The 15,507-nt window shown below is 39.5% G+C and overlaps 1 protein-coding gene across 1 annotated transcript; it reads left to right on the top strand.

Moving 5' to 3' along the window:
- Nucleotides 1–524: 524 nt before the first annotated feature.
- On the top strand, nucleotides 525–1,328 carry LOC149247604 (protein EDS1B-like). Its single transcript, XM_089444711.1, has one exon. The coding sequence runs from the start codon at nucleotides 525–527 to the stop codon at nucleotides 1,326–1,328; it is 804 nt and encodes a 267-aa protein (XP_089300837.1).
- Nucleotides 1,329–15,507: the final 14,179 nt, after the last annotated feature.

Genomic DNA, 15,507 nt, shown 5'->3' with positions numbered 1-15,507 from the left:
AGGTTCTTCATCCAGTTTGGAGCTTGAAGAAAGCTCTGAGATCCGACACCATTGTGGAATAAATCCAGTAGCAATAGCAGGCCATGGAGTCAAAAACGGAAACTCTAGAGTTCACTGGTGGTCAGGAGATTGCAAATTTTCTTGTCTCATATGGACTACTGCCCAAGGTTTGGGAAGAGTCTCTTCATGCAAGCAATTTAGAGGGCTTTACTGTGAATGAGCATGAAGATTTCGTATGTCTCGCTTTCGCTTCAAAGAGTAGAAGATTTCATTGTCAACCAGAGTAAACGTGGAGAGGACAATATAACAACTGTTCAAAAGGTCTCCTCTGAATGCCTCAAGGGTGATGATGGTGAACCAACCTTCATTCATCCAGGAGCTCTTATGTTGTTTCTCCATATAATCGAGAAAACAGATTTCCAAGCAAAGTTGCAGATTTACACGGACTTCAAACAAAAGGAACTCAAGCCCGTCATATTTGTGGGTCACTCCATAGGAGGGGCAGTTGCAACCTTGGCCACATTATGGGTTCTGGGAAAAGGCTAAGGGAAAGCTCTCCCTTTTGTATCACGTTTGGTTGCCCTCTGGTCGGACATGAAAGGCTTGTTGAAGCAGTTGGCCGTGAGAACTGGGGAGGAAACTTTTGTCACGTGGTTTCCAAGCATGATATTGTTCCTCGGATGCTCCTTGCACTGATTGAGTCCATTGCTAACTCCTTGACTACCATTTTTCCTTATTGGCAGGGCACAAATGTGCCTGATTCTTTAATTCAAGATGCTTGTAGGACTCTTCTGAAACAGATCTTTGTTTCTCCAAGCAGCCCATACAGACCTTTTGGCACTTACATGCTTTGCTCAGGCAATGGTGTAGCTTGTATTCAAAACACTCAGACGGTTTTGGAAATGCTTAGTTTGACTATGCGAAGCCAACAAACTTCTTTTGATGAGATTGTACAGGCCTGTCTTTCAGAGCACATAAGGTATGATTCTGTTTTGGAGGAGGTTTTGCAAAACTCCATAAGAGGGATACGATCAATAGAGAATTCCAATTCAGAATCCCCTTACGAGATGGGTATTTTATTGCAGCTTGAAGCTATTGACGTTAGAGCTCAGAATGATCATGCACAACTGGCCCTAAGAAAAGCTGGCGAAATTGAAAAAGGGTATAACACAAATGTTGATAAGCTAGCTATTGAATTAAGCGTAAAACAAAGTAGCATGGCAGAGCTTGAATGGAATATGGAGAGATGGAAGAAGGTTCAGTTGCATATGATAAGAATACCAGCAAATCTAGGTTACAAATCTAAGATACATCAGATTTCTTTATGATGGGCAGTTTAAAATGTCTCTATTCTTAGAGATTTATGCATGTTTTTCTGAGGCCTAGATTGTTTGGCTGTATTTGTCTTGGTTAATGTTGTATGTATTTTTCACCAACAAGGGATTTGCATTTGTGACTTTCAAGACTGTGGAGGCTACTAAGTGAGCCCGTAAGGAACCAAACAAAACCATTGATGGAAGGATTGCTACTGTGAAACTTGCAGTTGATGGTCAGAAGGACAATTTATCATCACAACCTGTAGTATCTCCACAAATGCAGACAACTTATGGAATAGACTATCCAAGCCTGAACTCATATCATAGTCCAAGGCCACAAGTACCAGCCTCTGCACCACCACCAATTTGTTTCTCAGCATATCCATCAGGCCTATCAGCATATTGATGAGCCTCGTCATTGGGTTTTTGGGAAATGCCAAGGCCACCATTTCTTCCATATGATTGCATATACTTGCACACTCATAACAAGGCTGAGAATTCACTAGGAAAAGCAGCAGACAGTGAGGAAGAAGAGCAGAAAGGGGGAGAAGATGAAGGCTGCCACAGCCAAGCTGAAAGGAAAATCGCCCACAGCCAAGCAGGAAGTTAGCAGACTGTTTCTACAGGAAGACAGAGGACTGTTTCTACAGGAAGCCAGCGAACTGTTTCTACAGGAAGTTTGAAAAGAGGGAAGCCAAAGGAGAAATCGGCCGAGATTTTAGCCAAGGAGGCCACCAGGGCCATCAAAGATGAGGAGAGAGATTGGTTGCTCAGAGGATGAGCAACACTTTCAGTAGGGGGGTGATGATGAGCCCCAAAAATGGACAATTATTTGGGCTCATTCAACCTCCTAATTTGACTTAATCCACCATTCTCATTAGTTTATTGCATGTTTTTGATTATATTTATGTTAATAGAGTGAATTTGGTTAGTCATTATGCCAACAAGTCTAATGGGTGCTTTGTGTAGCCTTTTTGGTCAACTTGGAGACAAAATTGAAGGTCTTAATGAGCACTTGGCAGCCAAATTCGTGGGAGAACAAGCTAGAGGATTTGTAGGAAGGTGTCCCCTTCATTTATGGGTCCTTACCTCGAATTCTCCACCATTAGCTCGGAGTTCAAGGGCCACCGAATCAATCAGCACAAGGGCAGCCAAGCAAGTCAAGTAGGACTGCTGTTAACTCCAAGTTTTGGGCAGCCGAGTCCCTAAATTTTAGGAGGACTGTTGGGTCCTCAAATTGTATAAATAAGAAGGCTTAGGGCCTCATTTTGGGTTAGCCAGTGTAGCCAGTGGATGTTAGCTAGTTAGCCAGTAGATAGTAGCTAGTAGTTAGTCATTTCATAGCCTTGTTGTAGTCATTTTGTAATTCGATTTGTATGCAATAGATTAGCTTTGCTTTCAGCTCATTCTCAAGCTCTCCTTGTAGACAGTTTTGATGTAACTCTTCATTCTTGATTAATAAAGATGAATTCAGCTTTGCACCAGCTCTAAATCTCTCTTGGGAGGCTGTAGCTCTTGGGGTTGGGCCCATCTCAAGCGCCCGGTACCTCCCCTGTTTATCTTTATGTGTGTTTGCTGCGTTCTTAAAATAAAATCTGCTCTTTAGATCTTGCTTTGTTATTTTGGTTGTTTTTGTTGGTTAAAGTAGCTTTTTATGTTTGGGAATCGATTGGTAGGAGTTTTTCATGCATTTAGATCTTTCAGAATGTTCTTGCTCACGTGATGTACATGGTTCTCTTTCCAAACGAGGCTACTGTTTATTCATTTCATTGACAGTTAGATTAAGTCAGCTAGGACTTAGTTTGTTTGCAAGAATTCATTGATTCGGTTGAATTTTCATTGTGCAGGGCATCTCTATCACTCACTCACATGGTCAAGCTTCATCAGAGCCATCTGATTCATCCCATATCTAGGCTTCTCGCTTCACACCCATCCTCTTGCCCACGTAACCCTACCTTCTTCTCCATTGTTGTCTCAACTACCTTAAAGCCAAATCAGCCTTCCACATATCATCTCACCACTCCATCCATCAGTTCCTGGGTCACTTCAGACCCCCATCCTACCTCCATAACCATCCATGCATCTTCCATCAATCACCCATCCTCAAAAATCCCATTTCAGAACATCCTGTAGAAATCTCTGAACATCCTGTAGAACCCCTGCAGACTTCCTGTAGAAGCTCATAAACACGGTTTCTTGGCAGCCAAACTTTGTGAGACTCTCTAGAAGGGTGTTAGGGACCCTTTAGACCCTCTTTGAACCTTCCCAACCTTTCCCAAGCGCTTCTCCTCCTTGATCCACCTCTGCACAGTGAAAAGCTAGTTAAAAGCACATGCATGATAATTCTAATAACTTAATCAAAAATACAAAAAGATGTTTTCTTCAGATAGTGATAACTTAGACACATGCATTTTACCTTCCTAGAAGTAATGGCATCTCTTTCAGTAGTTTGCATGCTCTCCTTTGCGTCAGTAGGACTAGCTGGTAGAATTAGGGTTTGCTAGGGTTTGTATTTCTTTTTGGCTTTCATTTTCTTTTCGCAATTAGATTAGCTTCCTTCGAGTTAGCTTTCATCCATCAATTAAAAATCTTCTTCTAAGAGCTCATAGAAGTTGGCTTAAGCTCCTAGCGGACTTGTGCCAGCTGACCAAGTGACAGCTGCGGCAAGAGCTAGTACTTGTGCATACAACACCGTCGCTTCCAAGTTTGTTACGAACTACCGGGTTGATAAAATTAAAGAAGGGAGTTCCAGGAGTTGTAGCATTATTGCTACAATACTGGAGCCCAGCACCGGGCCCGCATACATTAAATCCCCGCCATCTCCAGCACCCGTCCACCATCCGATCAACTCGTTCTCATCCGATGGTTGATAACAATATCGAGACCCCCCTTTTGACCGCGCGTTAACTTGAGATTTTCGGCGGTTTTCCACCTGTACAAAAGCCACGTATCGTCTGTTTAATTTGCTCGCTCGCCCTCCACTCAATACCACTCAGCCCCAAAAGCAGTGCCAACAAAACCGTTTACCGCCTTCCGCTGATGTCAGGTCTGGTCCACTGATGTCATCCACCACGTCACCCGCCACGTCATCCGTTGATGTCATCTGCAACGTCACCCGCCACGTCATCCGCTGATGTCATCTGCAACGTCACCCGCCACGTCTCCCGCTGATTTCACTCCGGTACCACTTACATCATCCGCCCAATCAAATCAAAAAGTCCCGCCAAACCTTCATTCTGTCAAATAAAAACGAAAAATTGCCATTTTCGCTGTAGTTTGCTGCATACAGTGCTCCGGGCATAATAACAAACTTCCAAGCTTACAGAAGAGAGAAATAAAGAGAGATACCGAGAGATTGCTACCCTAACCAGTGGACCTTTAGAGACATAAATTGCCAGAGGAAAAGATGACCAGATAGAGCTTTTTACCAGAGCACGATGAACAGGGGTAAAAAAAGGTCAAAGAGTATCAGATCAGGGTTAAAGAGTATCAGTTAAAGACAGGCAGCCAACGCAGAGTTACTGCAAAAGATAGCTACAAGCCGAATCCTAGGGCCTGCCTCCAACACATTCAACAAAAACAGGACCAATGCACCATCAGTTTATCTTTCTCTATTTTTGAGACTAGCTGTTTCTATTTTTCTTGTAAACCATTTTTAGTTATCCTAGATATTATCTCACTCTATTATGAGATATTTGTTTTATAATTTGTTGCATAAATACCCCCTCCCTTAGAGTATTGAGGGTGGATTCCTAGACTTTGCTGTAATACTGAATTTTTGGAATAAAGCGCTGTTGGAATCAACTGTTGCATGGCCTACTGGATGAAGAATTGAAGCATAGGACTTGTCACAGACTTCCTGAATCAACCACTGGATCAATAAGTCCTCTATATCTTGTGTTTTAAAGTTTTCTTAGTTTATTATATCATCTGTGTTTCACAATCTGAATGATAAAGAAAATATTTAATTTCAGAATATGCTTTATTGCACTCTGTTTTCAGTCATTATTGTTCTCTGTGTTTTTCCTTTAGAATTAGAATAAGCAGTGAAATCTTAATTGCTCCTATTTCCTACTTATTTCACGTTGATTATTTGTTAAAGAATACTTAATTGCTCCTTATCAATGATCATCCAATTTCCCTCTTTAAATAGGTTGAAGGACTCTTAACTGCCCTTCACCCCATTTGAGCCCATTCCATTTGTTTCAAGTCTTTTATTTGTTCCATGTTTGACTACCTTGTCCTGTGAAGCCATCCTCTGTTAAGAAACCAAATCCAGAAAGCCATCTTCTTTGACTCCATTAGCCCAATGGACTAAACTACTCTGTTCTATTGAATCTCACCACCCGAACATCAAACAAAACCATTGAACTTCATAACTAGCCTACTACCTTTAAAAACAAAGATAAATCATAAAGAGAGAGCCCTCTCTGGATACAGATTGGCTAGATTCTGTATCTAAAAGATTGGTCTATGGTTAGCTCGGCCTCCTTTCCCTTTCTTTCAACTTTTGGGAAAACCTGAGTGATAACACTATGTTCTAGACGTGAGCATATTAGGGTCTTTTTCTCTATGGCTAAATTTTTTGATTGCATGAATCATATTATAATTTCTAGAAAGGACCTACAGGGCCTAGAGACCTTGATTTGTTTTCATAGTAAGATATTACAGACTATCCTGATACTTCAGACCTGAAGCTTTATATTGCACAACCTGGTCACACATGAAAATCAATCAGAACAATAGTAATAATAAGACTAAAATCTTTTAAATCGCACATGATAATTCCGAGAGTAATCATAAGCATTTAACTCACATATTTTACAAATTCGGTCACCTATTTGTGTATTGGAGGATTGATATTTTCACTATAGTAATATGATCTTTCATTAACAATGGTATTTTGTGGAGTGGTGTATCCTTTGCAAATCGACCATTGGTTTTAGGTCTAACATTTTGTCTTGCAGGGACAATCATCAATTCTTCCTTAAAGGGACATTTACCTTTGAAATATTGAGCGTTCTTTAATGCATAAATCATTTGCTTTGGAATTATTGGTTTGGGAAATTTCCTCTTGTTTTCATCTAAGACTGTGAGCGCTTCTCACTGGCATCAATTTGTTGGAAGACTGGTTTATTTGTTGCAACAAGTTCAATCATCAAAGTGCTAAGCCTCATATTGAAGCAAAGGATCCATCATATTTGTGCACTATTTTCTTGGAAAGACAAAGGAATTCAAAGTTTGATCTCTGGATATTTTTTAATTAGATCTATATTTCATCTTAAGGAGTTATCTTATCTTTGTAACTCTCATATCTCTGGTATAAAGCTCCTTGAAAAGAAGAGCCTTTCTTTATGTCCTAGAGGCCTTTTCCATTTGTAAATTCACTAATAAAGCAATTTTTTCTTTTGTTTTGAGGGAGCTTGGAATTTGTTTCCAAGGCATCCTGCTACTTATTTAAAAGGGAGCAATCACTAACTGTCTAATTCTTGCTAGCTTAAAATACAGACCCTAACCTTTTCATTTTAAATCATTGAATTTTAACTTGCATTTTCTTGCATTGCTACTTAGTCTAATTAAAGATTTAAAGTAGGAATAAGCTACAATGAAGAACATCTTTAACTAACACTTCTAAAAACATTATGAGATTTACTTTAATACATTATCAACATTATCTCTATCGTTTCATTGATTATTGTCATTAGCTAGTAATCTGTGCTTTGAAGTATTTATCTACTTTATGATTACAAGTCTATGAGCAATTTACTTTCCTTGAAAAAACATTGTTATAATTGTATTCCATTGAAATCTTACATCATTATTTGCATTCTGGAGTCAGATTTTGCATTCCACCTTGTTTAATTTGCATTCATCTATCTAGTTTTTTCTAACTTGGCATATTGTTATTTTGTGAGCACTCTTCTTTACTTGCAATACTATAATACTGCTCTTGTATTGTCATTTAATTTCCTTGCTCACTTCCCATTGATACTGTTTCTTTTATTTGAGCATCTCTTTAAAATCAAAGTACAAGTTTCTTTCATTCTTACAAGTTATATTTTCTGCTTGTCTTTTAATATTGTACCATTTCCTATACTAATACTTCTCTTGAAACATTATTTATCTTGTGACTTGAAATACTATTATATTTTGTAAGTGTTGAATCTCTTTAAGCATTGTTATAAGGCACTAGTTTATCATTGTTAATCTAGTCATTGTCTTATTCATCTTATTGGGATTGTTTCTTAAATATTTACATTGCTCTTTTAGTAGTCAAACTTGCTAAATAATTTTTAATCAATTTGCTTAGATAAATAATTGCATTTCCATTAGTCTCCTAGATTTGTTGTTGCAACAAGTTTTCTTTTTCTAACTATCCTTAGGGACTACATCCCTTAGCTTCCCTAGGAGAGTAAACATAGTGAGTAGGGATTAGGTGACAACCCCTACTCCAAGGGTTGTGCCTTGAAGAATATACCTTGCAGGGTTAGAAAAATTTCCCGCACTTAGGTGTACATCTTAGGTGACAACACACCATAATAGAGAAGATTGGAGACAATGATTTTCGTCTCAATTTTCCAACATACATGCAGATGTACTTAGTGGTGAATGTTGAAAACTTGAAGCTTTATGAGCTCCTTTAATCATGGACACTGAAGAGTTTGGACAGGTTCCTACAGTGGACAACTTTTCACCCAAACACTTGGAAAAGCTACTGGAGGACATCATTCTCGATAAGAGGACCAGGACTTCATGATGGGGAGACATGGAGTACCTTCGTATTGGTTTCAAGGGAATTCATCCAAGTAAGGCCCCATGAATTGAAAAGGAGAAAGTGAGGGAGCAATTCCCTCACTTTCCAATTGATTGATAAAGCTTTTGGTGACCCAAAATCTCTTTAGTAAGGAGGAATGATCTAGGTGTCTCCAGAAATAGAAGTTGCCTTGAAAAAAGGCTCAAAAATCAAAGTCATTGGATTGAAACAAAACCGGGACCATATCTTAGTGCATGTCGACCTGATTCCAACAATGTAAATGAAACTCAAATCCAAGTTCGTATTCTAAAGATATAGACAGTCAGAGTTATGGTCAAACTAGGCCAAGTGGTAGTCACTAACGAGGAAAATATTTGGTGAAGGGACAACGCATGGAAATCGATGGTCGGGACGAGCGAATTTTTCACCTCTTTAGTTTTGCGGGTGACCTACAAAAATTGATGGAAAAATTTTGTGCATATGGAATACATAAAAAAACAAAATAATAAATTTCAGTTGGTAGGCCACCAACCCCGCCAACCGAACGGTAAATACATTCCAATGACAATATATATATATATATACATATATACAGCGGGGTTTGAACTCGCCCAGGCCATGTGGGTAGTCCCGCCAATGGGCGGCCTTAAAATTCAAATAACCGTCGAATGTTACAACAAGTGCCAACCATTTTAAAATAATTTCGCATATTAAAATAGTTCCGAACTACATATGGAGGTACGACGGGTTTTGAACCCAGCTGAACCCCACCATAGTTGCCTACGCCACCAACGAGCTAATAACTTGTTGAAATATGCAACAAGAATATTCCAATTTAATTTTTCCTTGAATTAAAATCGGATTTAGTCTTAACAACTACTTGGAAATAATTAATTAATTTATTTTAAATTAATTATTTAGAGAAATTCAAGTTAGAAGTTTTTTCTAAAGTCATGAAAGAGTTATCCCTTAAATTAAGGAGATAAGATTGAGTTATATTTGAGTTGTAATTAGTTAACTCAGTTTACTGAGTTAAGTCCAGTTAAATTAGTTTCAAACTGTTTGAGGAACTAATAGTGAGTTAGCAGTCAATTGATGCATTAATGCACTCAACTAGTGCCACTCCAGTTAACTGAAGATTCCCTCATTAGAAACTCATGCATCTCTATTATGAGAAAGACCCAGTTGAGATAAATGTTCAAGGACAATGTACTATCAGCTGCATGTGTTTTCTCATGGAGAAAACTCATGCATGCAGTCAAGGATTCATCCTTGAGGATTGCGCAGTTTTGAAGGATTGGTTTTTGTAGGAATTTACAGGGTAAGTTCCTCAGACAGAACACCAAAAGGACACCGCTCACAACCAGATCGCAGATCAATACACCAATATTTTGACGTGGTTAAAACCCTCAAAGAGGGAAACAGTCCACGGCCTAAGCCAACGCGGCCACTTCAGGCAATTTATTAATAAAAGAATGAAAATTTACATATGTTTCTCTCATGCACGGATTACCTTACAAATGACCCTCCATGCGCTTTAAATAGAATTCATGGACCAATCGGGTGTCAAGCCACAGATCAAGTGTCGGTAATACCGAGGAGAGAATGAACCGTCGGATCACTACATATCGTGACCGTCGGATTGTAAGTTACAAAATGTACAACGGTAAAGAAACACACTTTACCTAACTCTATACCTAACTCTACACTAGACCAAGTTGTACTTAACTATTTCCTATGTGTCGGAATATCCTAACATCCCCCCTTAAGAACAACTTGGGATAGGATTGAAGGATTTACAAATATGACACAATAGGAGAAGGAAGGAGGCACTAGAGCCTATCCCCCCTTAGTGACAACTTCCTGAACTCCAACCATAAATCGAAGTTTAGTGAACTTCGCCTCTGTGAGAGCCTTTGTGAAGATGTCTGCAACTTGATCATCTGTTGAACAATATTGCACTTCAAGAACATGGTCGTGAATGAGCTTTCTGATGAAGTGCATGTGCAGTTCAATGTGTTTGCTGTGCTGATGTTGGACTGGATCTTTGCATAGCTGAATGGCACTTTGATTATCACACCAAAGTGTAGTCGGATGCTGCTGCTGAAAGCCAAACTCTGACAGGATCTGACAAAGCCATAAGGCTTCCTTACTAGCTTCTACGGCACCACGATACTCTGCTTCTGTTGATGAAAGAGAGATGGCAGCTTGTTTCTTACAAGCCCATGTAATAGGTCTTGAACCAAGAGTGAACACATAACCGGCAGTAGACTTCCGATCATTAGGGTCACCAGCCCAATCAGAATCAGTGAAACCAACCAATAGAGGAGATGCTTCGGCACTGTAATGAATCCCAAACTGAACTGTACCTCGAACATAACGAAGTATTCTTTTAGCTACTTTCCAATGACTTTCACAGGGGTTTTGCATGAACCGAGCAACAAGGCCAACATCAAAGGAAAGGTCAGGACGAGTATGAGTTAGATACAAGAGTTTTCCTACAAGTTGACGGTATAATGTAGCATCAACTTCAGGAGAAGTACAAGTGACTGAAAGTTTGACTCCAGACTGAAAGGGAGAAGGGGCTGGCTTACAGTCTTCCATGTGAAAATGACGTAGAATATCACAAGCATACTTGGACTGGGAAAGGGAAATACCCTCCTTGGATTGCAGGACTTGAAGACCGAGAAAATAGTGCAAGTGTCCTAAGTCTGTCATTTCAAATTTCCTTTTAAGGCTAGACTTCACATGGTTTATAAGGTTGGGATCACTACCAGTAAGGATAAGATCATCAACATAAAGAACAAGGATGATAAGAGAGTTGCCCACTTTCTTGGTGTAGACAGTATTGTCAGAGTGACACCTAGAAAAGCCAGATTCTAAAAGAAAGCTATCCATTTTGGCATACCAAGCCCGAGGAGCTTGCTTGAGACCATAAAGGGATTTCTTAAGTCGACATACAAGGCTGGAGTCTGTTTGTATGAAGCCAATGGGTTGTTCCATATAGATTTCTTCATGCAAGTCCCCATGCAAGAAGGCAGATTTAACATCCATATGATGGACTGCCCATTTGAAAGAGGCAGCAAGGGAAAGAACAAGGCGGATAGAGTTCATTTTGGCAACAGGGGAGAAGGTTTCGGTGTAGTCAATGCCTTCAACCTGTGAAAAACCTTTAACAACAAGACGAGCTTTATGTTTATCAACTCTCCCATCTGGTCCATACTTGGTTCTGTAAACCCATTTGCATTTGACAAGTTTTCGTCCCTTTGGTAGAGGAACAAGACCCCATGTATCATTTGCCAATAATGAATGATATTCTTCATTCATAGCTGCTTCCCAATCTGGATGGCCTGAAGCCTCTGCAAAGGTGTCAGGATCATAATTTACTGGAGCTTGAGCCAGTAAAGAAGAGGCTCTCTCGAACTGAGAACGTGTACGTCGCTGATTTGTAGGATCACCGGCAAGATCACCTGCTGCATCTCGAGTAGCACGAACCCATTTTGGAATCTCAGGAGCTGAAGAGGATCCTGAGATGGTGGGGGAGGATTTTCATCCTCACTTTCATCATCTGAAGAAGAAATGTTTTCAAAAGTAGAAGAGATAGGGAGAGGTGGCACAACCGCCAGACTAGGCTCGCAGGCCGATATATTTTCATCAAATTTTACATCTCTTCTAATGATAAAACTTTTGGACTTAAATGGAATAAGTCTATAGCCTTTGACATCTTCAGAATATCCAACAAAAGTACTTTTTTCACTCTTAGGTTCTAAAGCTTTATGCTTTTCATCTAGAATATGGGCCCACGCTTCACTTCCAAAAACACGAAAGTGACTTACATCTGGTTTGATTGAGCTCCATGCTTCTTCTGGAGTGATATTCTTTAAAGCCTTAGTAGGAGTGCGATTTATTATTTAATTTGCACAGTTAATTGCTTCTGCCCAAAAACTAAGACCAAGTCCTTTAGATTGTAGCATACAATTAGCCATTTCCTTTAAGGTGCGATTCTTCCTTTCAGCTACACCATTTTGTTGTGGAGTATATGGAACAGTATGTTGCATTTGAATTCCATTCTCAGTGCAATAGTTGATGAATGTGTTTTTAACATATTCTCCGCCATTATCAGACCTTAACTTAAGAATTTGATGTCCAGATTGTTTTTCAACAAAGGTCTTGAAGGCCAAAAAAGTGTTAAATACTTCACTCTTGAGTTTTAAGAAGTATACCCAAGTGTGTCTGGAGAAATCATCAATGAAAGTTAAGAAATACTTGCAGCCAGAGAATGACACAACTGGAAGTGGACCACATAAATCACTATGCACAAGCTGTAAAGGGGCTGAGGCGTGCCAAGAGGCACGTTTTTCAAAACTGTCCCGATGATGTTTTCCGAGTACACATTCGGAACAAACACCATCTCTGCAAGATACCATAGGAAGACCTGTCACCATATTTTCTTTACATAGATGCTGAAGGGAGCGATAGTTTAAGTGACCAAATCGCTCATGCCAAAGTTTGCTCACTTCATCGTTATGAGCAACAAATACTAAGGGAAGATTTGATGACCCAAAGTTGTGAAACTTATACAACCTTGTGGAATCATCAGCAATTCCAGTAGCCAAAATCTGTTTAGGATCTCTTAAGTCCTTGATTACAACATCATGAGGTGAAAATTCAACGATTTTACCTTCACCTGAATGAGTTATCTGATATACAGATAGAAGGTTGCAGGATAAGGTTGGAACACATAATACATCATTAAACTGACCATTGTCTAGATGAACAGTTCCAGTCCCTACAACATTAAGAGATCTATCATCACCAACATATATATTTTTGGTGTTACAATCATTTAAAGAAGAAAACATGGCTTTGTTTTTGGCCATGTGATAAGAAGCTCCAGAATCAATGAGCCACTCATGAGAATGAGAAGAAGAAGATACATTTAATGCATAGCCAGACTGAGATGCTTGACAACCACATGCAGAAAGTGCCATTCCTGAAGATGAAGTTGAAGTTGAAGATTGCCCCAAATGGATGTTATGCTTTTTCATTGATGCTTCCAAGAATTCCATCTTCTTAAAGCATTTTGATTCTAAGTGGCCATCTCGATTACAAAAATTGCAATGTCTATCAGTCTTCTTCCCTTTGTTTTTATTTGTCTTATCATTTTGTTGAAATGATTTTTCATTTTGGGGTTGAAATTGCTTAGGACCCTTGTTTGGTTTAGGACCATTCTTTTTAGGATATGACTTCTTGGGATTCTTTGAATTTGGTTGCTGCTGGGCGGCTAACGCTTTCTTGGAAGAGTTTCCAAGATTAAGACGACCAAGGTGTAAGAGTTTTTCTTGTTCTCTTATTAAAGAATCACAAAAAGAGTCAAAGGAAGGGGACTTGTAGTCTGTTCCTTGAGAAATGAAGGCTTCTCTTGTAGAATGGAAGGTGGAAACAAACACAGAGTAGGCTGGTCCCAACTTTGTAAGAATGGAATAGATAAGATTACTATCTTCTTTCTTAACTTTAACACCTTCCAAAAGATATCTAAGGGTCTTGAACTTGGACAAGAAATCTTCAATGCAAGAAAAATTATTAGGGTCCAATGTAAGCAACTCATTTTCAAGTTGATGGGCTCTAATTTCATTTTTAATGCCAAAAAATTTATTGATTTGTACTTGGTAATTGGAAAATCATCCACAAGGAACAACGCAAGGAAATAGGAGCTTGGAGGGCAGAGAGGAAGGTTGGAGAGAAGCCAAGATTTCCTGTGAGCATCTGTGAGGATTGTACTGAGAGCTGGATAGCTGTGAGAGCTAAGGCTTTGTATAATTCCTATGTATTTCCACCATGTATGATAATACAATAGTGTGGTGTTTTTATTTGAGGATTTCCCCAAAGTGTTTTCATGTGTATTGTGCCATTGATTCTTCTTCTTCTGGTTATATTGTTTAGCTCGATCTTTAAGCTTCCGCAAATTGATGGTAGAAGTAGGTTATAGTATTATGCTTTGATTTATATTGCATTATCGGGTTAACCTATAACAGATTTTCTACATGGTATCAGAGCTAGATTTACAAATTTTCTACATGGTATCGGAGTTGTGAACAGTATACTGAGAAGAAAATTTGAAGTTTGAAGTTCAGGGTTATAGGTGAAAATCAAATTCATATCATACTTCAAGGTTGGCAAATGGCGTTCTGTGGCTTGAGACTCGAGTATGTATTGGAAGGTAGCTCGAATTACATAGCATGTAAAGATAGAATGGAGGTTGTATTAGAAGACAATGGCTTGAAGGAATTCATTGATCAAGAAATCCCAAACCTAACTTCAACTAATGCACAAGAGTTGGCTGAGTGGAAGAAGTTTGTGGTGAAGGCGAGACGGATCATCCTTGAGGGAGTTCGAGACCATATTGTCTCGAGTCTCCAGGGGAAGGATAATCCATTTTCAATGTGGAAGACATTGTAGGACCTCTACCAGAACAGTAGTGACCAGAGGAAATTGGCTCTCAAGGATAAGCTTCGAAGAATCAAGATGGAGAAGGGCGATACTATTTCCACATATCTTAACAAGCACACCACTTGCAGAGATGAGCTTGACAGTGTGGGAATAACTACTACTGATGATGATATGGTGAGCCTCGCTCTCCTTGGCCTTCCAAAGAGTTGGAATAGCTATCAGGACTCTGTGAATGGAAGGGAGAAAATTCCAGATTGGGAACGACTATGGTCGGATCTTATGCAGGAGGAGATCAGGAGGAGAACACGAGATGGTTCTTCATCCAAGAATGATGATGAAGAAAATCTGGCCTTAGCAAGTAAGGCAAGAAAAGGGAAGGGGAAGGCTTCCCATTTCAAATCGAATTATTCTCATGGAGGGAAGAAGGGTAACATGTCTAAAGTAAGATGCTTTAATTGTCAGAATATGGGACATTATGCGACTAATTTACCTTCGAAGAAGTCCAAGAAGGGATCCTTGGAAGGATCAGAAGGTGAGGCATTAACTTCTCAGTTCGAAATGGACTTTACCCTCATCGCATGCATGGTGTCATTGATGATGGGTTGTGTCTGGTATCCTGACAGTGGAACCTCATTCCACATGACCGGTGATAAAAAATTATTCAGTGCCTTGGAGGAGAAAGACCTCAAGATGTGCATAGAGATTGGTGATGACGAAAGGTTTAGTGTTTCAGGAGTGGGCACGGTTGCTTTTAAGAGGGAGCATGGAGCTCCTCTCACCTTGACAGGTGTGATGTATGTGCCTGGACTGAATAAGAACTTGGTATCGGTTGCAATGTTGGAGGACAAAGGCTACAATGTTGTCTTCAGTAAAGGAAAGGTGTTCCTAAGACACATAGCCACGGGTCAGACCAAGAGGATAGGGATTCGGGTGAAGAATCTCTATAAACTAGAGGTAGATGATTGTGTAGAATTGAGTAGAAAAGCA

Source organism: Pinus tabuliformis, chromosome 7 (assembly GCF_031772625.1).
Source record: "Pinus tabuliformis cultivar Carrire ecotype Pingquan chromosome 7, CPIR1, whole genome shotgun sequence".
Taxonomy (NCBI): Eukaryota; Viridiplantae; Streptophyta; class Pinopsida; order Pinales; family Pinaceae; genus Pinus; species Pinus tabuliformis.
Note: the sequence above shows the minus strand (reverse complement) of the source record. Positions and strands in the feature narration are given on the sequence as shown.